Genomic DNA, 23,449 nt, shown 5'->3' with positions numbered 1-23,449 from the left:
GATAAATATATTGATAGTAAGTTGTGATCTTTGAAGTCTGTGTGTTCTGGGAGTACATTGTCAAATGAATGTTATTTAGTAGTTCCTATAATCTCATTAATGGGCCATTGATAATAATGTAGAATGTCTACTACTTTTCCTTCCAAAACAAATTTCTGGGCAATGAAAAACTGTTTACGTGCTGACTTCACTAAATGGCGGCAGGTCCACATGGGTCAGCTAACTCTGAGCACAATTATCCTCATGCCTATTATATGCACACTGTCCAGGATGAGAGCTTTCACTACAGCAGTGGTCGGCAAACTCATTAGTCAACAGAGCCAAATATCAACAATACGATTGAAATTTCTTTTGAGAGCCAAATTAATTAAACTTAAACTATATAGGTAGGTACATTGTTATTAACTTAATTAGAGTACTCCTAAGCTGGCCTTTGCTAAAAACTCAAGGGGCCTAAGAGCCGCATGTGGCTCACGAGCCGTTTTGCCAACCACTGCACTAGAGTAAAATTCTCTGCAGAGTAGATTTTTGGGGGACTAAAGGTGGACATGAAATAACTTTTTTTCTAACCCTTTACTTTCATGTGGTGTCTTTTATCTGAAATGGGTCTCATGTAGACAGCATAAGTATGGGTATCATTCTCATATCCATTCAGATACCTGTTTTCTGGTTGAAGCAGTTAACCCATTTATATTGTAAGTGATTATTGATAGGTATGTAGTTATTGGCATTTTGTAAAGTAATTAATACAGTGCTAGCAAACTTTAGCTTCCCGTTGACATCAATGGATAGACCTGCCAGGAAAAAAAAAGTCAATACAGAAAAATTGGTCTTAAATAACTCATTAGACAAGACGGATTGGATAAGTTTACAGCAGAGATTATCATTCAGAGTGTCACACAGGCAAACTGGTGTGCTGCAAGAATTTTTAGAACAAGCAACACCTGGCTATTTAGTCAATAGCATAGAATACATTACCCATAGATTGTCGACTAAAATGTGACAAAGGCCAGCATAGTAATAGCTGTGTGGTGTGCATGAGTCAAAGTCAGACATTTTTTTGACAGATTGACAAAATACATATTTTGGTAGACCTCTGAATTTCAATAATTACTCCATTTGCGTCATGAGATAAAAATTGTTAAAATCTCTGACTTAGAGCTTTTTACCCCAAAGCGGAAAATGCATTCTAGACAAAATGAAGACAGAAGGCCCTCTAAACCTAGAAACAATGTCTGCTTCATCTATTTTCCTAATGACCATGTGAAAAACAAATCTTTTGTATCTTTTACATCAATACACCTCCTCAATATTCCTCACTACAGTACCAGAAAATGGAATTATTGTCTAGGTGACATCAAATTCCTATGAATGATACGGATCCAATAGTTTGTCCCGAACAGAACAAAACCATAAAGCCCCTGGTCCAGATAGAGACCTAGTCACAAAATATCATGAGATTCTTACACGTATGAATGCTCCATGGGAATGTCAGGAAGTAGAGTAGGAGAGTATCCAATATCTAGTTTCATTAATCATTGTGATTCTTTGGGTTGGCCCATGCAAAGGAACTGGTATTTACCAGCTTGTACACATTTACAACAGTCCACTGGAGAAGGAATGAATGTGGGGCTTTCATTTCAATCCCTGCTTACCTGCTGTCCCTGGAACTTACACTGACGGCTTGGAAAACACTGCGGGGACAACTAATGCCTATGAACATAACTGTGGTCATGCTGTCAATATATAAAATAACTTCTTATGAAAAATAAAAAATTTTAACCGCAAATCTGCCATGGTCTTGGGATTCCTCTTGGAAGAATGACCAATATCCAGCAACATTTAAGTAATTGACAATATAATTTGTTTAACACGGACTGAGTCCATCCCAAGAAAGAAGGTAATGAGGTAACACTGAGAAATGCTTATGGAAAACAATGAAAATTAGGACAAGAAAAATCATTCCAGTTATAAAGCACACAGAAGCCAATTTATTATAATCCAAAAATTAACATTCATATTCAAAATCTACAATCTATCATGAAAACATGAATGAATGGTCATCTACCTACTTCATGAATATAAAGCAAGATATTGCCAAATTCTGAAGTCAGTTATTGCATTAGTCAATTCTAAATTGCGGAACAGAAGCTACAGGGGCCAGATGGCTCATGTGGGAGAGGAAGAGGTTTAGATGCCATTGTTAAAGTGCTGCAGAAGAGTATCAGCTGAGTAGAAAAATGAGAGAAAAAAACACAACACCATAACACAGAGGATATGAAATAGGAAGTAAAAGAAATAAACTTAATTTTCTGAGTTCCACTAGGAGAGGTGTGCTCTCTCCAATGCAGAGTGCATGGCAATTCTGCATCTTGGATTTGAAACATCTACATTGTACTACAACATCACTGGTATAGGATTTGAGAGAAGCGAGTGGGAGAGAGAAACAGCAATGATAACAGAGAATCATCAATCAGCTGCCTCTTGCGTGAACACTACTGGATATCTAGCACACAAACAGGTCATGAGCCTTGATCGGGAAATGAACGCTGACTTCCTGGTTCATGGGTTCACGCTCTTCCACGGAGGTTCACAGTGCAGGCAACCCCACTGCTTATCGAAGTCACACACAGTATATTTATAGATGTTCCCTCCAGTACAAGTTATCATGTGTTAAGCAAAACAAGGCTAATTAAAAATTGTGCCTCATTCTTCACATTTGTAAGGCTTTCCTTCACAATGAATTATCTGATGTTAAATAAGACTCCATTGACAAGAAAAAGATTAATCTCACTTGTTACATTTGCAAGGTTTCTCTCCAGTATAAACTCTCTGATGTACAGGAAGGAAAACACACTGACGAAAGGTTTCCTCACTATTTTTGTTTCTTTCAAATTATGTTTTTATTGATGTCAGACAGGAAAGGAGAGTGTGTGATATAAAGATCAATGATAAGAGTGAACCATGGATCAGCTAGCTCCTGCCTGCCCCACATTGGAGATTGAGTCCACAACCAGGGCCTGTGCCCTGACCAGGAATTGCACCCTGAAGTTGTGGTTGGTGGTCAAAGGTAAATCACCAAGTCATGCCAGCCATTGTTTTCTCACATTTTCCACAGTGTAGTTTCCTACAGTATAAAATCTCTGATGTTCAGTAAATTTTGAGCTGTGGGTAAAGGCTCCAGCCTATTCTCTACATTTGTAAGTTCTGTCTGTTAGGAAGTCTCTCGAATACAATAATACCTGAATGACTTTTCAATGCTTTTTTTACATTTTTCACATTCATTAGGCTTTTTTGCAGAGAGAATTCTGTGATGGTCAGTAAATTCTCACTGCTGGTCAAGAACTTATGAAACTCCTCACATCTCTAAGACTTCTCCCAACTATGAAATCTATGTTATTACGGCAAGGAACAGTAGATAAAAGTTTTGTCACACTTTCTACATTTAAAAGGCTCCTCTCCAGTATCTCTCTGCTATGCAGTAAATTTTGAACATCTGCCAATGGATTTGCCACATTCTCGACATTTATAAGGCTTCTCACCTGTGTAAATTCTCTGATAAGTGTGAGAAATGTATAAAGGCTTTGCCACATTTTCTACATGTATAAGGCTTCTCTCCAGTGTAAACTCTTATGATAATTTAGGAATGATTCTACACTGAAGGTTTTGCCACATTCTCTACATTTATGTTATGAGACGTCGCTCCAGTGTGAACTCTGAAATGCAGTAAGTGCTGAGGACCTTCTAAAGGCTTTCAACATACTCTACATTTACAAGGCTTTTCTCCAATATGAACTTTTATGTGGAGTAAGTACTGAGGACCATCTAGACTTTGCCATATTCTCCACATTTATAAGGCTTCTCTCTAGTATGAACTCTCTGATGGGTAGTGAGGTGTGAGGACCATCTATAGGCTTTGCCACATTCTCCACATTTATAAGGCTTCTCTCCAGTATGAACTCTCTGATGCTTAGTACGTTCTGAGGATCTTCTAAAGGCTTTGCCACATACTCTACATTTAAAAGGCTTCTCTCCAGTATGAATTCTCTTATGCAGAGTAAGTTCTGAGGACCATATAAAGGCTTTTCCACATTCCCTACATTTATTAGGTTTCTCTCCAGTATGAATGCTCTGATGTGTAGTAAGGTGTGAGTACCATCTATAGGCTTTGCCACATTCTCCACATTTATAAGGCTTCTCTCCAGTATGAACTCTCTGATGCGTAGTAAGGTGTGAGGACCTTGTAAAGGCTTTGCCACATTCTCCACATTTATACGGCTTCTCTCCAGTATGAACTCTTTTATGTGGGGTAAGTTCTGAGGACCATCTAAACTCTTTACCACATTCTCTACATTTATAAGGCTTCTCTCCAGTATGAACTCTCTGATGCCTAGTAAGGTGTGAAGACCATCTAAAGGCTTTGCCACATTCTCTACATTTAAAAGGCTTCTCTCCAGTATGAATTCTCTGATGCGTATTAAGGTGTGAGGACCATCTAAAGGCTTTGCCACATTCTCTACATTTAAAAGGCTTCTCTCCAGTATGAACTCTCTGATGCTTAGTAAGGTCTGAGGAGCTGCCATAGGATTTGCCACAATCTCTACAGTCATAAGGTTTTTCTCCAGTGTGAATTCTCAGATGAATACTAAGGGTTGAGCACCGGCTAAAGGCTTTGTCACATTCTGAACATTTGTAAGACTTTTCTCCCATATGATTTCTATGATGCTGAGTATGTCTTGAGGACTGACTATAGCCTGTTTTATTTTCTCCAAGTTTGTAAAATTTTGCAATAGTATGAATTCTTCCCTCATGTACAATAAGAGATGAATGGCATTTAAAGGTTTTGCCACATGCTTTACATTTGTAAGGCTTCTCTCCAATATGAATTTCCTGCTTTAGAGTACAACCTGAAGGCCAATTAGATGTTTTACCAAAAACTTTACATTGATAAGGTTTTTCTCCATTATGGATTTTTGTCATTTTATTTAGACTGAATATTTGACTAGAGAGTCTACCACAAGGAATCCATTTGTCAGCCTCCTCCCCAGAATGAATATTCTCTTGTTTTGTGTAATTTGAAGACTGCTGAAAAGACTGGACACATTGACTTCCTTTGTGTGTCGTCTCCACAATAAGAATAACCTGACGTGTATTGTGATTGAATATTTGGTCAATGACTTGTCCACTTTTATAATGGTCCTCTGCAAGCTCCCTTCTCCACTGATGATTAAGAAATGACTCTTGCTTAAAGTTTTTCCCATGTTCAATCCATTGATAACTGCTCTCTCCATTATACGTACTCTAGTGATAATGGGAGATAGAAAGGCCTTTAGTGACAGTTATAATTTCATTAAACATGTACACTTGTTCCATAAGAACCATTTTGTGATACTCATTAAACCAAGAGGGTTGTATAGAAAAAAGATTTACTAATTTATTAAAATTATAGACAGAAAATAAATACAAACCATTAATTGTCAGAGGAAGAAGAATGAATCCCTGTTTAAAAGATTGCCAAATTGCCCAGCAAGCATGGCTCATTGGTTGAGCTTGGAAGTATGAGCAAAATGGTCATGGTTCCATTTCGGGTCAGGGCACAAGCCCTGGGTTTGGAATCGGTCCCAGTAAGAGGAATGGAGGAGGCAGCCAAGAAATGGTTGTCTCTCAACATTGATGTTTGCCTTTCTCTCTTCCTCTACCTTCCTATCTAAAATCAATAAAAAATATTTTTAAAACATAATAATAATAAAATACCTAGTCTGATTGGCTCAGTCGATAGAGGACTAAAGGGACCCGGGTTCAATTCCAGTCAAGGGCACATGCCCAGGTTGCCAGTTTAATCCTCATGGGGGGCATGCAGGAAGTACCTAGTCAATGATTCCCTTTTATCATTGATGTTTCTCTCTCTCCCTCTCACTATCTCTATGAATTTAATAAAAATATATTTAAAAGTAATAATAAGCCCTGGCTAGTTTGGTTTAGTGGATAGAGAATTGGCCTGCAAACTAGGGTGTCCCAGGTTCAATTCCAGTTAAGGGCATGTACCTTGTTGCGGGCACATCCCCAGTAGGGAGTATGCGGGAGGCAGCTGAACAATGTTTCTCTCTCATCGATGTTTCTAACTCTCTATCCCTCTATCTTCCTCTCTTTAAAAAATCAATAGAGTGTGTGTGTGTGTGTATGTAATAATATGATTTCGAAATTGGGTATATTTACATTTTATAGGTACATTATAAATCTGTACATTCTAGAAATGATTGGATGAAAGTATAATCCCACCCTATAGTTTAAACAATTCAAAGGATTATTTACACTACAGACTAATTCCTAGTTTTCCAGATTTCCTTTCCAAGAATGCATAACAGTAAAATGTTGATTTCGACTTTCACCTGAAGAAACACACTGATCTGCCAATGGAACTGACTTTAATATGGGAGGTTTCCCAAATGCATAATACACATGACCTGTATGGGTAACAACAATTTTATTATGATAACTATTCCAGATTAGTTCTGTTTATATTAATTCTCTCACTTGTCATCACATTCTTCCTCAAATTACAAGGCTTTCACTAAGTATACATTTGTATCTTACCAGTATTATTTCAGAGAATAAATCTTGTATTCCGGGCTTTGGAATAAAGGCCTGGTCATCTTCAGATGACATACCTAAAGAACAACAAATTTTCAGTTTTGACAATCAGGTGAGTACACTTTGAAGTTACCAGTAACTATAGGCCAAATGACAGTTTTAGGTACTCTTAAGACCCAATAAAGGATTCAAGGAAAGCTCAAGATAGGTACAATGAGGAAAACTCACATCAAAGAGGGACAAAGAGTTGCTTACATTTGCCAATGAAACCTGCTCAAACACATTAGCAAACAATGGCAATATTAGCAAAACACTCCCACCTCCCAGGTTCTTGGGGGGGGGGGGGGGGTAGAGAGAGAGAAAGAGAGAGAGAGAGAGAGAGAGAGAGAGAGATATGAGGGAAGTGCATGTTCAATGATCTCCCTGTTTTGAAGCATCTTGAACAACAAGTGTCTGTTGTGCATGACACAGAGTATGAACAGAATGACAGTACAAGGTGAGTGCCCAATAGTGGCTACTACAAATAAGTAATTGTTTGAGCACCACAAATACTACGGTACTGAAGATATACACTGAGTGGACAGATTATTATGATCTCTGAACGCATAATAATCTGGCCACTCAGTATATATAACTCCTGGTCGAGGGAACAATTTGCATATTAGCCTTTTATTATATAAGATATACACTGAATGGCCAGGTTATTATGCATTCAGAGATCAAAATAAACTGGACACTCAGTGTATATGAAGCCTGAAAAGATACCGTGTGTCTGAGAAGGAAACAGAGAACATTTCCAACTGGGAAATTAAACAGACAACCGAATCAAGAATAGAGATCCTGAAAACAGTGTTGACCAAAAGTAGAATTTGTTCCACAGATGGTTATTATTTGTTTCTTCCTATAGAAAGCATGTTCAAAAGCATGCTACTTTACAATTCAGGAATCTGAACAAAAGATATCAAGTCTTAAAAACAAAACAGAAAAAGTGTACCATCAGGAAAACAAAATAAATACATTCAAACTGACACTACATTAATAAAAATATATTAATTATCTCAAAAATAATGGAAAATAAATATCTTAATGCTGTAAAGAAAGAAAAATACAAAATATCATGAAAATATTATATAATCACAATAAAAATACAATGAGAAAATATTTTACAAACATCCCACCAAAGGGGGAAATTGAAATACATAATACTCAAATTAAAAAATAGAGTGGAATCATGAATGAAAGATGTGATCAACTCAAAACATCAAAGAAGTTGCCTGCCAGTGGTGGCTCAGTGGTAGAGCTTCAATCTATGAACTAGGACATCACAGTTTGGTTCCACATAAGAGCAAAGGCGTGGGTTAAAGGCTCGATTCCCCAACGTACAGAAAGGCAGTCAATCAATGATTCTCTCTCTTCACTGATATTGCTATCTCTCTCCCCCTCTCTTTCCTCTCTGAAGTCAATAAAGATACATTTAAAAAATAGTAATTAAATAATCAAAGAATTTGTACATAAATCATTAATATTTTTATTTACTAATATTTTGATCCAGAGAACCAAAGAGACATGAGGAAATGTGAAGAGAATTTAAGGAACTTCTAAGATAATAACAAATAGACCACCAAGGTAACCCCATAGAGACAGAATACTGAAAAGGAGGAGGTAGCTTATATAAAAAATTAATCATTTAAGATCCTGACAATTGGAGAAAGAGACATACACATGTAAGCAGCTCACTGAAATCTAAGTAGAATAAATATAAACATGACAACAGATAAAAACAATGAAAATATCATGGGTCCTAGAATACTACCTAAAAACATATCCTATCTAATAAAGAGGGAATATGCTAATTGACCCTCATGCTGTCCCAAAGATGGCAGCACTCACAGCCAATAAGGAGGGAATATGCTAATTGACTGGCCCGCCCTCAAAGATGGAGCCACCCACAGCCAATGAGGAAGGAATATGGTAATTGAATGCCACGCACTCAAAGATGGCAGTCAGGCCGGGCCTCTACACATGCCTTCCGCTGGAGTCCCCCAGTCCACTCAGACCCCCAGCCGCCCAGGGCCAACCCTAGGCTCAGGTAAGCCTTGGATGACGGCTGCCAAGCCGCCCCGCGCCACTTGAGGCTCAGGTAACCCGGGTTGGCCGAGACTTGTGCTGCCAGCAGTGGCAGCTGTGGGAAACCACCCACTGTCTTCACTAGCAGAGGGGTGTGGACTAGGAACCTGGAGGCTGGAGACCTTGAGCTCTGGCAAAGGTCAGAACTATGCACCCACTGTTTAATGGAGACAATGGTACCTGTTACTGGAATTGCCTGCCTAAAGGTTGTGGGTGTATCCCAAATCTGAATAAAAGGGATGGCAAGGCCAGAGCAAAGCGGAGTCCTTCCTTGGGCTTCTGGCTGGCCCCCAATTTCCAAATTATTATTGTCTCTAGTCTCTTTCATTTGCGCACGGCATCCTCCAGTGCCCGAACCCCAATCCTGAACCTGAATTCTGAACAACCATGTGGGACATTGGACAGGCAGCAGCAGAGGTGTGATGCGGTGTCACCTTCCCCTGATCACAAGGTGGCCTCCCACCCCTGAGTGCTCCCAGACTATGTGAGGGGGCAGGCCGGGCTGAGGGACCCCCCTCCAGTGCATGAAGTTCCATGCACTATGCCTCTAGTAAAAAATAATTCCTCATGGAAAAGACAGCTCCTCTAATATCATTAGGGGATTTCTAAGCAGAAAACTATTGAGGGGAAAGGACACAAGATAAAACATGGAACTAATAAATGAACAAAAACCATCCAACAAGAATATTGACAGAACAGATGATAATCAATGGCGAGGAAAAAACTTTCCCAGCTCTAAAACTTTCTCATGATTAGACCTTCTCATTATTAGACCAGCCCTATAAAAACTCCATAAGAAATAGACTTCTGGGAGAAACCAAAATGGTGGCATAGGTAAACACCTGAAATTTCTTCCTCGCATAACCACTTCAAAACTACAATTAAAAGACAAAATGGACATCATCCAGCACCACAGAAGGCTGGCTGAGTGGAAATTCTACAACTAGAAGGAAAGAGAAAAGCACACTGAGACACAGAGGAGCTGCGGAAGTAAAGTGCAGAAGTACGAAGGCGCGCACAAAAGGAGCTGGCAACTGAGGACACAGCTATCTTTTTCAATCGGGAGGGAGACTCAAGCTCCCAACTGCACTGAACTCCAGTCCCCAGCGAGACACTGGGGACCCAGACTCATGGGGGGGGGGGGGGGGGGGCGGGGACTGGAAAGTCTGGCATCGGGCGGAACTCAAGGGTGGCTTTCTCTCAGAGGTGCTTGCAGCAATTACCAAGGGACACTGAGACCCAGGGGCCTCTTAAGGCAGAGCTGAGTATCAGCCATAGCTGTTTGCTCCGCCCTGAGACCCTACCCCACCCAAGCTGTGCTTAGAGGCTTTTGCATATGAATGGCCTGGCCCTTTGCAATCTAAAATTACCTAACAAACTGCAGCTGGGTCAGAGAGCCCCAGAACATCCAAAAGAAGACCCAAGGCCCCACAGCAGCTTGCACTGCTTCACAGCTGGGCCTCATCTGGGCACCTCCAAACCCCAAACAAAGAAGAGGAATCTGCAGATTTCTCCATAGCTCCTGCTGGGTGGCCTCAGGCAGAGGCTAAATTAGCACCTCCTTGGAGATCCAAGAGCCAGTGTACCCAGGGGTCAGAGTAGGACCTTCCAGAATTCAACTCCTCAGATCCATAAGGGACACACTCAAGGGACAGACTCAGTGAGCACCAAAGCCCCACTGAAGCAAGTCTTGCCCCATGAGGGTGTCGCCAGCACAGTTCTCTCATCCTAGACACAGCTGATCTTCACAGCCAAATGGCCTGTAGGTCAATTCCTCCCAGTAATACCAACAACAATCAAGGCTTAACTACAACAAGACTGTGCACACAGCACACAAAGGGGTGCACCAAGAGTGTCCACCTCAGATAACTGGGGAGGCTGAGCCACTGGGCCATATAGGACACCTAGCACACAAAACCATTCTATCGACACAGGGAAGCAGCCAAAATGCGGAGACAAAGAAACAGGTCACCGATGAAAGAAATGGAGGAAAGCAAATTCAAAACCATGGGTATAAGGTTTTCAAGAATTTTCTAGAGCCAAAACCGGTTGGGCTCAGTGGATAGAGCGTCAGCCTGTGGACTGAAGGGTCCCAGGTTCGATTCCGGTGAAGGGCATGTACCTTGGTTGCAGGCACATCCCCAGTAGGGAGTGTGCAGGAGGCGGCTGATCGATGTTTCTCTCTCATCGATGTTTCTAACTCTCTATCTCTCTACCTTCCTCTCTGTAAAAAATCAATAAAATATATAGAAAAAGTAAATTAATTAATAAAATAAAATATATTTTTTAAAAAAAGAATTTTCTAGAAAAGGTTGATAAATTTAGTGAGACCCTAGAGGATATGAAAAAGGACCAACTGGAAATTAAGCATATACTGACGGAAATAAAAAAATAATATACAGAAATTCAACAGCAGACTAGAGGATCACAAGAATCAAGTCAAAGATGTGAAATACAAAGAAGCAAAAAACACCCAACCGGATAAGAAAAAAGAAACAAGAATCCAAAAATATGAAGATGTGTAAGGAGCCTGTGGGACAACTTCAAGTGTACCAACATCCGAATTATGGGGATGCCAGAAGAAGAAAGATATTGAAAACCTATTTGAAGAAATAATGACAGAAAACTTCACCCACCTGGTGAAAGAAATAGACTTACAAAGTCCAGGAAACACAAACAATCCCAAACAAAAGGAATCCAAAGAGGACCACACCAAGACACATCATAATTAAAATGCCAAGGGCAAAAGACAAAGAGAGAATATTAAAAGCAGCAAGAGAAAAACAGTTAGTTACCTACAAGGGAGCACCCATATGATTGTCAGCTGATGTCTCAACAGAAACTATGCAGTCCAGAAGGGAGTGGCAAGAAATATTCAAAGTGATGAATAGCAAGAACCTACAACCAAGATTACTCTACCCAGCAAAGCTATCATTCAGAATTGAAGGTCAGATAAAGAGCTTCCCAGATAAGAAAAAGCTAAAGGAGTTCATCACCGCCAAACCAGTATTATATGAAACGCTGAAAGGTATTCTTTAAGAAGAGGAAAAAGAAGAAAAAGGTAAAGATAAAAACTGTGAACAACAAATATATATCTATCAACAAGTGAATCTAAAAATCAAGTGAATAGAGCTCTAGTTGCGCAATCAGTTAGCGCGTGGTACTTATAAAAATCAAGTGAATAAAAAATCTGATGAACAGAATAAATTGGTGACTATAATAGAATCAGGGGCATAGAAAGGGGGTGATTTGACAATTCTCGGGGGGATAAGGTTGTGGGGGGTGCAGGAAGAGACTGGACAAAAACCGTACACCTATGGATGAGGACAGTGGGGGGGGGGGGGGTAAGGGCAGAGGGTGGGGTGGGAACTGGGTGGAGGGGAGCTATGGAGGGGGGAAAAGAGGAACAATTGTAATAATCTAAACAATAAAGATTTATTTTAAAAAATAAAAAAGAAATACACTTCTGGAGGTAATTTAAATATTCTGCAGATCACTAACATATGAACACATAAAGATGCCTCGTATGTGGAAAAATATACAGGAATAAATTTCTGGTGTTCTATTAAAAAAAACCCTATCAGCCCTAAATGGTTTGGCTCAGTGGATAGAGCGTCGGCCAACAGACTGAAGGGTCCCAGATTCCATTCTGGTCAAGGGTATGTACCTTGGTTGCGGAAACATCACCAGTAGGGTGTGTGCAGGAGGCAGCTGATGGATGTTTCTCTTTCATTGATGTTTCTAACTCTCTCCCCCTCTCCCTTCCTCTCTGTAAAAAATCAATAAAATATATTTTTAAAAAACACCCTATCACTTTGATTTCTCCTGTGTAACTTCCTATATAATAAAGAGATGATATGCAAATTGACCATCACGTCCTCACAAAATGGCTGCCTAAGACCAGGCCAGCTGGGGGGTTAGTGAGGGATGAACAAATGACTGAACAAGCAGGCTGTGTGGGGCAACCAGGCCAGCAGGGGGGTTAGTCAGGGACAACCAAACGACTAAATAGCAGGCTGTGTGGGCGACCATGCCGGCAAGGGGTCCGTGAGGGGCAACCAGGCCAGCGAGCAGGGGTGGCAGTTGGGGGCAATCAGGCCAGTGTTGGGGGGGAGTTAGGGGCGACTAGGCCGGCAGAGGGGGGCAGTTGGAAGTGACCAGGCCGGCAAGGGAGGCAGTAAGAGGCTACCAGGCCAGTGGGGGGTTTTGGGGGTACTTAGGAGCAACCAGGCCAGCAGAGGGGGGCAATTGGGGGCATCCAGGCTGGCAGGGGGGGGCAGTAAGGGGTGACCAGGTCAGCAGCAGGGGGGTGGATAGGAGGGACCAGGCTAGCAGGGATGAGGCAGTTGGGGGAGACCTGGCCGGCAGCAGGGGGCAGTTAGGGGCGACAAGGCAGGCAGGTGAGCGATTAGGAGCCAGCAATCCAGGATTGTGAGAAGGATGTCTGACTGCCAGGTTAGGACTGATCCAACCAGCAGTTGGACATCCCCCAAGGGATCCTGGATTGGAGAGGGTGCAGACTGGGCTGAGGGATCGCACCTGTGCACGAGTTTTATGCACTGGGCCTCTAGAATACAAATATTAAAAAATAATGGATAAAAGATTGAAACACCTATCTATATAAAAGCCTAAGTGACTGGAATGACCAGAATGACTGGTCACTATGATGTGCACTGACCGTCTGGGGGTAGATGCTCAATGCAGGAGCTGCTCCCTGGTTCTGTGCACTTACATAGGGGGAGCGTTGTTCAACCAGATGCTGAGTTCACAGCTGGTAAGAGCAGCAGCAGTGGTGGGGGCCTCTCCCGCCTCCGCAGCAGCGCTAAAGAGCAGTGAGCAGACTGGTAAGGAGCAGCGAGCAGGCAGGCGGTAAGGAGCGAGGGGTTCCATACCATACTGTGAGAGGGCACAGGCCAGGGTAAGTTCTTGATTCACATACATCATAAAGCCTTTCTTTTATATCCCAATGACCTCCAATTTGTTCCTTTTAAAAATACATATATAAATTTATTTATTTATTTATTTATTTATTTATTTATTTATTTATTTACTAGAGGCCCAGTGCATGATTTAATCATGCACCTGGAGGCTTTCGAAAGGCCTTGCGCCGGAGCAGACAGCCGGCCAGGTCCCCCGCTTTGGCCTTTGATCACGGGGGACCTGGTCGGCTGTCCGCGGGTGCCCCAGGCCTTCCGAAAGCCTCCGGTGCTGCGGAGGCTTTCGAAAGGCCTTGCGCCGGAGCAGACAGCCGGCCAGGTCCCCCGCCGGTGCCCCAGGCCTTCCGAAAGCCTCCGGCAGCCATGGCACAGACGCTGAGCTCCCGGCGCCAGTGGCGCCACGAGCTCAGCGTCCTGCTGGCCCAATCAGCTACCCCGGCCACCCTGAGTCCCGCCCCCTGCGCCTCCTGCTGGCCCAATCGTGGGCGTAGCGGAGTGATGGTAATTTACATATTACCATTTTATTATGTAGGATTTTTATTGGTTTCAGAGAGAAAGGGAGAGGGAAAGAAAGAGAAACATCAATGAGAATCATTGATAGGATATCTACTGCACGCCCCCACTAAGGAGCGAGCCAGCAACCCTGACATTGGCCTTTGACCAGAATCAAACATGGGACGTTTCAGTCTGCAAACCTGTGTTCTCTCCACTGAGCCAAACCAGCTAGGGCCTAATTTGTTCCTTGAGAGCAAGAATCTAACACAGAAAGCAGAAGCTCCTAGAGATGTTAAAATAATAAAGGAAACAAAACCCTGCAGGTGGAGTAGGAACTCGCGAAGGAAGTCATCCTCACCCAGGGAGGCCAGGTTGCTGCAGTTCTCCAACATCACATCCAGGTACAAGTTCCGCTGAGCTGAGTCCAGGCATTCCCATTCCTCCTGAGAGAAATCAACGGCCACATCCCCGAAGGACAACGGTCCCTGAAAGAAAAAACACATTTACCAAGAGGTCACCAGAGGAGTTCACAATGTCACCCAACATGGAAACAGTGTCAGAAGAGGATTGGACATAGGGGAGTATCCTGAATCACCCAATAAGATCACTTTGCCCCAGTAACCTTCCTTGATGTGATTTCGAACACTGACAAATGAGGATGACATATGTCCACAAATCCAAGGTACAGATTTACCTTTACAGGAAAATAAACTTTAAAGTTAAGGCAAAGCCCTAGCTAGTTTGGTTTAGTGGATAGTGTCAGACTGCGCACTTAAGTCACACATTCAATTCCAGTCAAGGGCACATGCCTGGGTTATGGGCTGGATCCCCAGTAGGAGGCGTGCAGGAGGAACCCGAACAATGATTCTCTCTCATCATTGATCTTTCTCTCTCTCACTTATTCTCTAAAATCAATAAAAATACATTTAAAAATAAAATAAAGGTATGAACACAGGCATATAGATTTATGCATGCTGTGTTTGCATCATTTAGGGTCAGTGGTGTATTTTCAGCTGGAAATGTTATGCTGGCTTGGAAGTATATGGAGTTCTTCCCGAGTGTCAAGCAGACCACAACAAAATGAACTTCTGTAAAGACACAGATTCTGATCCAGGTTCTCAAATGGGGCCTGTGTTTTCACATGTATCACATGTATCACTTTTTACCTGTGATGCCAAAGTTTCCACATTATGTGCCATACTTCTGAATACACAGAAAAAGAAAACACGAAAACATTTATACAGAACTTTGAACTAAAAAGGTTAATGGAATTCAGTTCTCATGGAATAGGACACATTGGAAGTACAACCTATTTGGAAATTTACTATGAATAATATTAAAATAAGACTATTCTGCCTGGTACAGCTGGTGTCACTCAGTGGTTGAGCGCTAACCCATGCACCAAGAAGACACTGAAACCTGGAGTGTGTCCTGACCAGGAATGGAAACCTGCCCTCCTGGTTCATAGGTCCAGTTCGATTCCCGATCTGGGCACATGACCAGGTTGTGGGCTTAATCCCCAGTGTTACTGAGAAAGGGAGACTATTAACTCTGCAGTTAGGAGAGCACCTCTGCCACGTGCATATTAGGTCGACTGAGACAATGGGCATAAAGTGACTGAGAGACACGGGAGGTCAGGTCACCTCTACTGTCACATTCCTGCCAAAAATACCGCAATAAAGAAAAAATTATGTGGAAATGATCACAAATAAACATTAATTTTTGCAAGTGTCAATCCACATGTACCTCTCATGTTCTGTAAACTAACAGAATATTTACCTAGCAACTAGTTTGTACTAATCTAGTGAGCAAGTCTCTTCTGTTTATTATTTACTCTTCTTTCAGAACTTTCTGAGCTATCCTAAGCTGTAAAATGTGCATTTTCTTATCCCTGATCAAGAGCTTCTGCTGCAGCCACTTAAACCTAAAACCTACATTTCCCTTCTTCAAGACACAAGAGCTTCTGACCCCATCCCAATAGGGATGTTAGACATGACGACATTCCCAGGTGGATTTGTCACAAAAGGGATGTTCTGAGAAGTTGAAAGTAATTAAAGGTGGGAATGCTTCCTGACCTTGGGGAGGCTGCATAAAATGAAGGCAGAGAAGGTTCTGGGACAAAGGAGAAAAGTATAGCCTGGCCAGTGTGGCTCAGAGGTAGAGCGTTCACCTATGAACCAGGAAGGCAGGTTCCCATTCCTGGTCAGGGCACACTCCAGGTTTCAGACTCCATCCCCCGTGGGGGGTGTGCAAGAGGCAGCTGATCAATGATTCTCTCTGCTCACTGATGTTTCCACATCTCTCTCTCCTTCTTCTTTCCATTCTGAAGTCAATAAAAACATATCTTAAAAAACAGAGAGGGATGCCCTAGCCAGCTTGACTCACTGGATAGAGCGTCAGCCTGTGGACTGAAGGGTCCCAGGTTCGATTCCAGCCAAGGGAATATGCCTGGGTTGCGGGCTCAATCTCCAAAATGGGACGTGCAGGAGGCAGCTGATCAATGATTCTCTCTCATCATTGATATTTCTATCTCTCTCTCCTTCTCCCTTCTGCTCTGAAGTCAATAAAGAAATATATTTAAAAACAACAACAAAAAAAACAGAGTGAAATATATAAACTGCTGATGTTGAAAATCATAAGAAAAACGGAAACGAAAACAACCTGAAAAGGCAAGAAAAACAGAAGTAGAGAAATATGGAGGAGAGGAAGGAGCCCAGAGAGATGAAGGGGAGCTGAGAGGGAGAGAGGAAGAGGTGAACCGAAGTGGGACAAAAAGGGGGAGGCACTTAAAATAGATTGGTTTAGAGGAGAACTGAGGGAGCAAGTGCAGGCACAGAAAGGGGGATTGAGGGGTGATGGAGCAGAGGGAGAAGCAGCACTGAGTCAGCCAGCTGTGGGTAAGAGTACATTCTGTAACAGGGGCAGTAGAGGGGACACAGGTGTGGGAAGGGAAAGCAAAATATATCAACAGATGTTCAAGAAAAAGCAAAAATAGCCTCTGACCCAGGACACATCTTTTACCTGAGAAGCAGCCATGTGGTCCTGGTCCTGATGGGGTCTGGGTTGTTTCCTCAGGTGACACTATGTTGAGGAGTCACAGAATGTGCCTTCAAAGACGTCAGCACAGCGTCTCAATTAGCTCACCTCACACTCAGTCAGAAGGACCTGGAAATGAGGAAAAGAAAACCCCTCCTGTCCGTGGTCACAGGAGAGTCAGGAACAAGGAGCTCCCACATGGAGACCACACTGGGAGGGGTTTTATTCTGTCTTCATGTGTCTGTCCTTCCAAAGACTTCCACAAACTCCTATAGCAGTGAGAACATGGGCTGCTCGACTGTGTGCCCAAACCCAACACAACACCATTACCTCCCCTGAAAAAAGCCTGTCCTGGGGCCATGTCACGGCATCTTTAACTAGTTCCCTCCTGGGGCCTGTGAGGCTCCCTCAGAAATGTTTTCAGTAGCGCTGGGCACAGACATCAGACCCAGCTCACCTGAGACCTCTGAGTAGTGGGAGGGGTTGAATCAGGAACTTGTGCACCTGCAAGTTTGCTAGGCATATATCCTTCCTCTTGTTCCAGGGAATTACAGAGAACAGACCTTCATGGTAAAGCCTTTGGGGAAAGTTAGCTATTGAAATATGCTCATCAAATGACTTCACCATGAATAGATGGGCTCTGGGAACCAGTTTCCAGGTCAATCCAGTCCATCCTTCAATATTTTGAGAGAATGGACAGGAGGGACTTAGGGGAACAGCTCCTTTGTGGCTCATGGACACCAATTCAACAAATCACATGAAGGGAAGCAAAGAGGTGCCGAACATTAGACCGAATCACACAACTAGCTCCCGACTGTGAAGACCATTGACATCCTTACCAAGTGCACGCTGAGATCACCTCATATTATTAAGTCCCAATGGAAGTTTCCACATATGATAAACAGTAGAAAGATGCAGGGCTCAGAATCTGAACTACACACAATATATTTAAAACCAAAAACAAGCCCTAGGCGGCTCGGCTCAGTGGATAGAGCATTGGCTCAGTGCATAGAGCGTCGGCCTGCGAACTGAAAGGTCCCAGGTTCCATTCCTGTCAAGGGCACATTCCCAGGTTGTGGGCTCGATATCTAGGGAGGGACTTGTTGAAGGCAGCTGATCCATGATTCTCTCTCATCATGGATGTTTCTATCTCTCTCTACCTCTTCCTTCCTCTCTGAAGTCAATAAAAAAACAAACAAACAAAAAAAAACAACGAGGTTGTTTCTGTTAATGTAATGATTTATAGGTTTAAAGCTTTAAAAAGGGAGAGACTGCCTTATATTAACAAAAGAATGATAAGAGGTGCTTGTAAAATGTTACCAACGATAATTTCAGAAGTTACCGACTACTTACATGAATTAAATATCATGTAAAAAAAGATCCAGTGCTTTTAATATTCCTTCATAAAACATCAGACTCAGTCATATCTTGTCCCAGGTCACCTTCTTCTTGCATTCCCAGGACATAACAAGGGGCCCATCAGGAACATACCAGTCTCTCCCTCTGTGTGATTGAGGTTGCAAATGGGTCAAATAATTATAAAACATTCATAAGCTTTATAAATTTGATATCTGTAATTCTTATTCAAATCTGTTTAAACAATTCACTTGTTAAATTCAACATATAAAGCCACAAGCTGATGTATCACAACGTAACCATCCACACCCATCAGCTCACCCCTCACCCAGATCAGGGCTCCCTCCTCCCACTGCCATGTATTTCTGTCTATGGGTCTGTCTCTGTCTCCCTGTTCCCTTTCTCTCCAATGTTGTCTTTTCCTGTATTTTTTGTTTATGTTTTAATATATATTTTATTGATTTCAGGCAGGAAGGGAGAGGAGAGATAGACACATCAATGATGAGAGAGACTGCCTCCTGCAAGCCCCCCAGTGGGGACTAAGTAAAAAACCAGACCAGGAATCGAACAGTTACCTTCTGGTTCATAGGTCCACCTTCAACCACTAAACCAGCGATTCCCAACCTGTGGGTCGCGACCCCTTTGGGGGTTGAACGACCCTTTCACAGGGGTCACCTAAGACCATCGGAAAACACAGATATTTACATTACGATTCATAACAGTAGCAAAATTACAGATGAAGTAGCAACGAAAATAATTTTATGGTTGGGGTCACCACAACATGAGGAACTGTATTAAAGGGTCATGGCATGAGGAAGGTTGAGAACCACTGCACTAAACCAGGCTGACTGGACTTTTCCTATGTTCTGCCTCTCTCTCCCCTGCTCTTTTTTCCCTTTTCTCTATTTCTGTCCCTACACCTGCACCATGACAGTCCTGAAACCAATTTCACCTTCAGTTGTTCTTTCTCCTGGCCTCTGATTGCTCCCATCTACGTACACACCTGGGTCTTTCTCTTACAACTTCAGGTCCCCTCTGCTGTCCCTGTTGCAGTCTGTCTGTCCTGTTTCCCACAGCTGGTGACTCAGTGCTGCTTCTCCCTCTCCTCTGTCATCCCTACAATTAAAAAAAATAAAGAAACCTCATGAATATTCACAGCAGATTCTGTAACTGAGAAGAATAAAGACAGGTTAAGCAAGGAAGAAAAAAATACCTCAAATAATGTTAATATTGTATGTAGAGACAGACACACCTATGAGATCTACAATAATAAAAGGGTAATATGCAAATTGACCGAAAGAACAAAGGAAGAGAAGGAACATGTGGACTCCAGACAACCACAATATGACACACACTAGGGCCAGGTGAGCCAAGGCGGGTGCGATGTGATTGGTCAGGGGCCCGGCTATCGTCCCATGATCGCCCTTGTGGGAGGAACAGGCCACTGGCCGACGGGGCAATTGATCAACTGCGGGGCACCAAGGTTGCCTGAAAGCTTAAGTGGAAGGCCCAGACCACCGACCAGCTGGCTAAGGCAGGTGGGGGGGGGGGGGGCTTCCCTCTGTAGGGAGGGGGAGCCGTCGTGGAGTCCTAGCTGGGTGGGCAGGGCCTACCTCTTTGGGGCGATTTGATCCTGGGGCTCCAGGAATGTGAGAGGGTGCATGCCGGGCTGAGAAACAACCCGCATCCCCATCACCCCCGGTGCAAGAATTTTGTGCATCGGGCCTCTAGTGTACAATATAAAAGAGATAGAAAACAGAATTGTCATGTCAATGAAATCAAGATTATTTTGTGATTTCATAAATTTCATGAATTTATTTGTGAATAATACCCTTTGAGTATTATAAACAAAATAAGGTGAGGAATTCACATCATAATAGAAAACAAATTAGACCTATTGTTTCTTAGGCACTCATTTGTTGAAAAATTTCTGTATATCATTAGTGGAAAGCTACAATTAAAGAAATTTAACTGAATTGAAGATATGTTCATATGATTCTTGTAAACATTCCAGAATATCCAAAAAGTGATCATGTACATTATGTCCGTGACATGAGTATAGAATATAAGGAATATTACAGGAACACGGCCTGATTGGTTAAAGGCCTATGAGAAAAGCCAATGATCTGTAGGAAAGAAAAGCAAGGTGTCTATTTTCCAAAGCAAATAGAAAGTAAGAAGCAGGGCGTTTCCTGGTGCCATGTGACGGCCTTTGCACATCTCTCAACAAAGCCCTACTAACCCTTTCGTACAGAGAAAGGGAGGCCATCAACTCTACAGAGAGGGGAGCACCTCTGCCACGTGAACATCCCGTGGACGGGACAAGGGCATCAGGTGACTGAGGCACAGGAAAGGCCAGGTCACCACTGCTGACATTCCTGGCAAAGATACATCAATAAGGAAATAATTATGTGAAAATGATCACAAATAAATACTAATTTTTACAAGTATCAATCCACGTGTACCTCTCATGTTCTATAAGCTACTGGTACATTTCAATACCAAGTTTTTTGTACTAATCACGTGAGCAAGTTTCTTCTAGTCACCCTTCTTTTCAGAACTTTCTAAGCTATTCTAAGCAGTAAGATGTGCATCATCTTTTTTTATATATATTTATTTTTTATCGGTTTCAAAGAGGAAGGAAATGGGACAGATAGAAACATCAATGATGAGAGGATCATTGATTGGCTGCCTCCTGCACGCCCCCTACTGGGGATCGACTCTGCAACCCGATCATGTGCCCTTGACCACAATGGAACTAGGGACGTTCCAGTCCGAAGTACAACGCTCTATCCACTGAGCCAAACCAGCTAGGGCACAAGTGCATCTTTTTACCCGTGACCTAGAGCTGATGCTGCAGCTACTTGAACCTAACACCTACACTTGTGTTCTTCACTGATACCTGAGCCTCTGACCCATCCCAGTAGGGATGTTAGAAATGGCTGCCCTACAAGTTTGATTTCTCGCAAAAGGGATGTTTTCTTTTTAAATATATATATATTTATTTTAATATATTTTATTGCTTTTTTATAGAGAGGAAGGGGGAGGGATAGAGAGTTAGAAACATCAATGAGAGAGAAACATCGATCAGCTGCCTCCTGCACACTCCCTACTGGGTATGTGCCTGCAACCAAGGTACATGCCCTTGACTGGAATCGAACCTGGGACCCTTCAGTCCACAGTCCGACACTCTATCCACTGAGCCAAACCGGTCAGGGCAACAAAAGGGATGTTTTGTGTAGTTAAAAGTCACTAATTACAGGTAGGAATGCTTCCTAACCTGAGGAGGCTGCATGAAATGAATGCAGAGGATGCTCTGGGACAAAGGAGAGAATTATACCCCGGCCAGTGTGGCTGAGAGGTAGATGGCTGACCTATGAACCAGGAGGGCAGGGTTGGGTTCCTGGTCAGGGCACACTGCAGGTTTCAGAATGGATCCCCAGTGGGGGGTATGCAGGAAGCAGCTGATCAATGATTCTCTTTCCTGACTGATGTTTCTGTCTCTGTCTCCTTCTCCTTTCCATTGTGAAATCAGTAAAAGAAATTTTTAAAAAGAGGGAGAAAAAAAGGGAAAAAAAAAAAGAAAAACAATAGAGAAATATAGAAAATCTTGACAATGAATATGATGAAAAAAAAGTAATGAAAAAAGGAAAGAAAAACAACTTGCAAAGGCAAGAACATCAGAAATAGAGAAATAAATCACCAGATGTCAGAGGAAAGGCAAACACAGCCTGTGACCCAGGACACATCTTTCACCTGAGAAGCAGCCATGTGGTCCTGGTCCTGATGGGGTCTGGGTTGTTTCCTCAGGTGACACTATGCTGAGGAGTCACAGAATGTGCCTTCAAAGACGTCAGCACAGCGTCTCATCAGCTCACCTCACACCCACCGTCAGAAGGACCTGAAAATGCAGAAAAGGCCACCCCTCCTGTCCGTGGTCACAGGAGAGTCAGGAACAATGAGCTCCCACATGGAGACCACACTGGGAGTTGTTGAGTGTATGTCTTCCTGTGTCTCTCCTCCCAAAGACATCCACAAACTCCTACAGAAATGAGAACATGAGCTGCTGTCCTGACCCCCCAAACCAAACAGAGCCCCCCCTTACCTCCCCTGAACAAAGCCTACTCCCCACTCTCACAAAGGCATCCTGCTAATCCTGTCCTCACCGTCCAATCACCTGGGGCCCCTCAGTAACCAATGATGCCCCACCCAGAGCAGCTGTCCACCTCCATGGGGGAAAGTGCCCCTGCGGGCATTTCTTAAAGCTCCTCAGGGAATCTGAGAAGCCCCAGAGGATTTATCTCAGGACATTTTTAAATGATAAATTAAGTGTCAGACATAGAAAAAGTAAATCCATGGAAGCACACGCACGCACACAAACCCCACAAAACACAGCAACAAAGGTAAGGCGTCTAATATTCCTTGAAAAGGTATCAGGTGGTGACAGATTCAGGTCACCTCCTCATTGCCATCCCAGGAAATAAGGGGCGCATAAACAACAGACAAGTCTCTCCCCTCTGAGTGAATAAGGGTCGCAATTGGAAGCAAATTATTATAAAACTAGAGGCCCGGTGCATAAAATTTGTGTACGGGAATGGGGGGGGTGTTAAACCCCACCTGTACCCTCTCCAATCCAGGACCCCACAGGGAATATCCCACAAGGATCGAGCCTAAACAGGCAGTCATCCCTCTCACATTCTGGGACCTCTGGCTACTAACAGCACACCTGCCTGTTTGCCCTAACCACTTTGCTTACCTGCCTGATCCCACTAACTGCCCACCCCTCCTGGCCTGATCCCCCTAACTGCCTTCCCCTGCTGGCCTGATCCCCCTAACTGCCCTCCCCTGTCAGCTTGATCCCCCCAATTGCCCTCCCCTGCCAGCCTGATCCCCTATAACTTCCCTCT

At 43.0% G+C, this 23,449-nt stretch overlaps 2 protein-coding genes across 9 annotated transcripts in view; both read right to left on the bottom strand.

Annotated features, from left to right (window-relative positions):
• The window catches only part of LOC307092384 (uncharacterized protein), a 129,569-nt gene that overhangs the window by 88,712 nt on the left and 17,408 nt on the right, over positions 1 to 23,449 (bottom strand). For 4 of the 8 annotated variants that reach the window (XM_079759677.1, XM_079759674.1, XM_079759676.1 and 1 more), the window contains one exon: positions 18,540 to 19,658. The gene's annotated coding sequence lies outside the window, so the exon portion shown is untranslated. Of the gene's footprint in view, positions 1 to 18,539; positions 19,659 to 22,298; positions 22,585 to 23,449 lie in introns of all 8 variants that reach the window. The other 4 variants (XM_079759672.1, XM_079759675.1, XM_079759668.1 and 1 more) reach the window with 3 other exon arrangements.
• LOC307092395 (uncharacterized protein) lies at positions 1,926 to 14,582 on the bottom strand. Its single transcript, XM_079759711.1, has 4 exons — positions 14,509 to 14,582; positions 13,451 to 13,540; positions 6,595 to 6,668; positions 1,926 to 5,301 (listed from the first exon to the last, which is right to left on the bottom strand). Exons 3-4 carry the CDS (start codon positions 6,664 to 6,666, stop codon positions 3,826 to 3,828), a joined length of 1,548 nt encoding a protein of 515 aa, XP_079615837.1. The 5' UTR covers positions 6,667 to 6,668; positions 13,451 to 13,540; positions 14,509 to 14,582; the 3' UTR covers positions 1,926 to 3,825.

This window comes from Cnephaeus nilssonii, assembly GCF_951640355.1.
Source record: "Cnephaeus nilssonii genome assembly, chromosome: 20".
Lineage (NCBI taxonomy): Eukaryota > Metazoa > Chordata > Mammalia > Chiroptera > Vespertilionidae > Cnephaeus > Cnephaeus nilssonii.
This window is presented reverse-complemented; position numbering and strand designations above follow the sequence as displayed.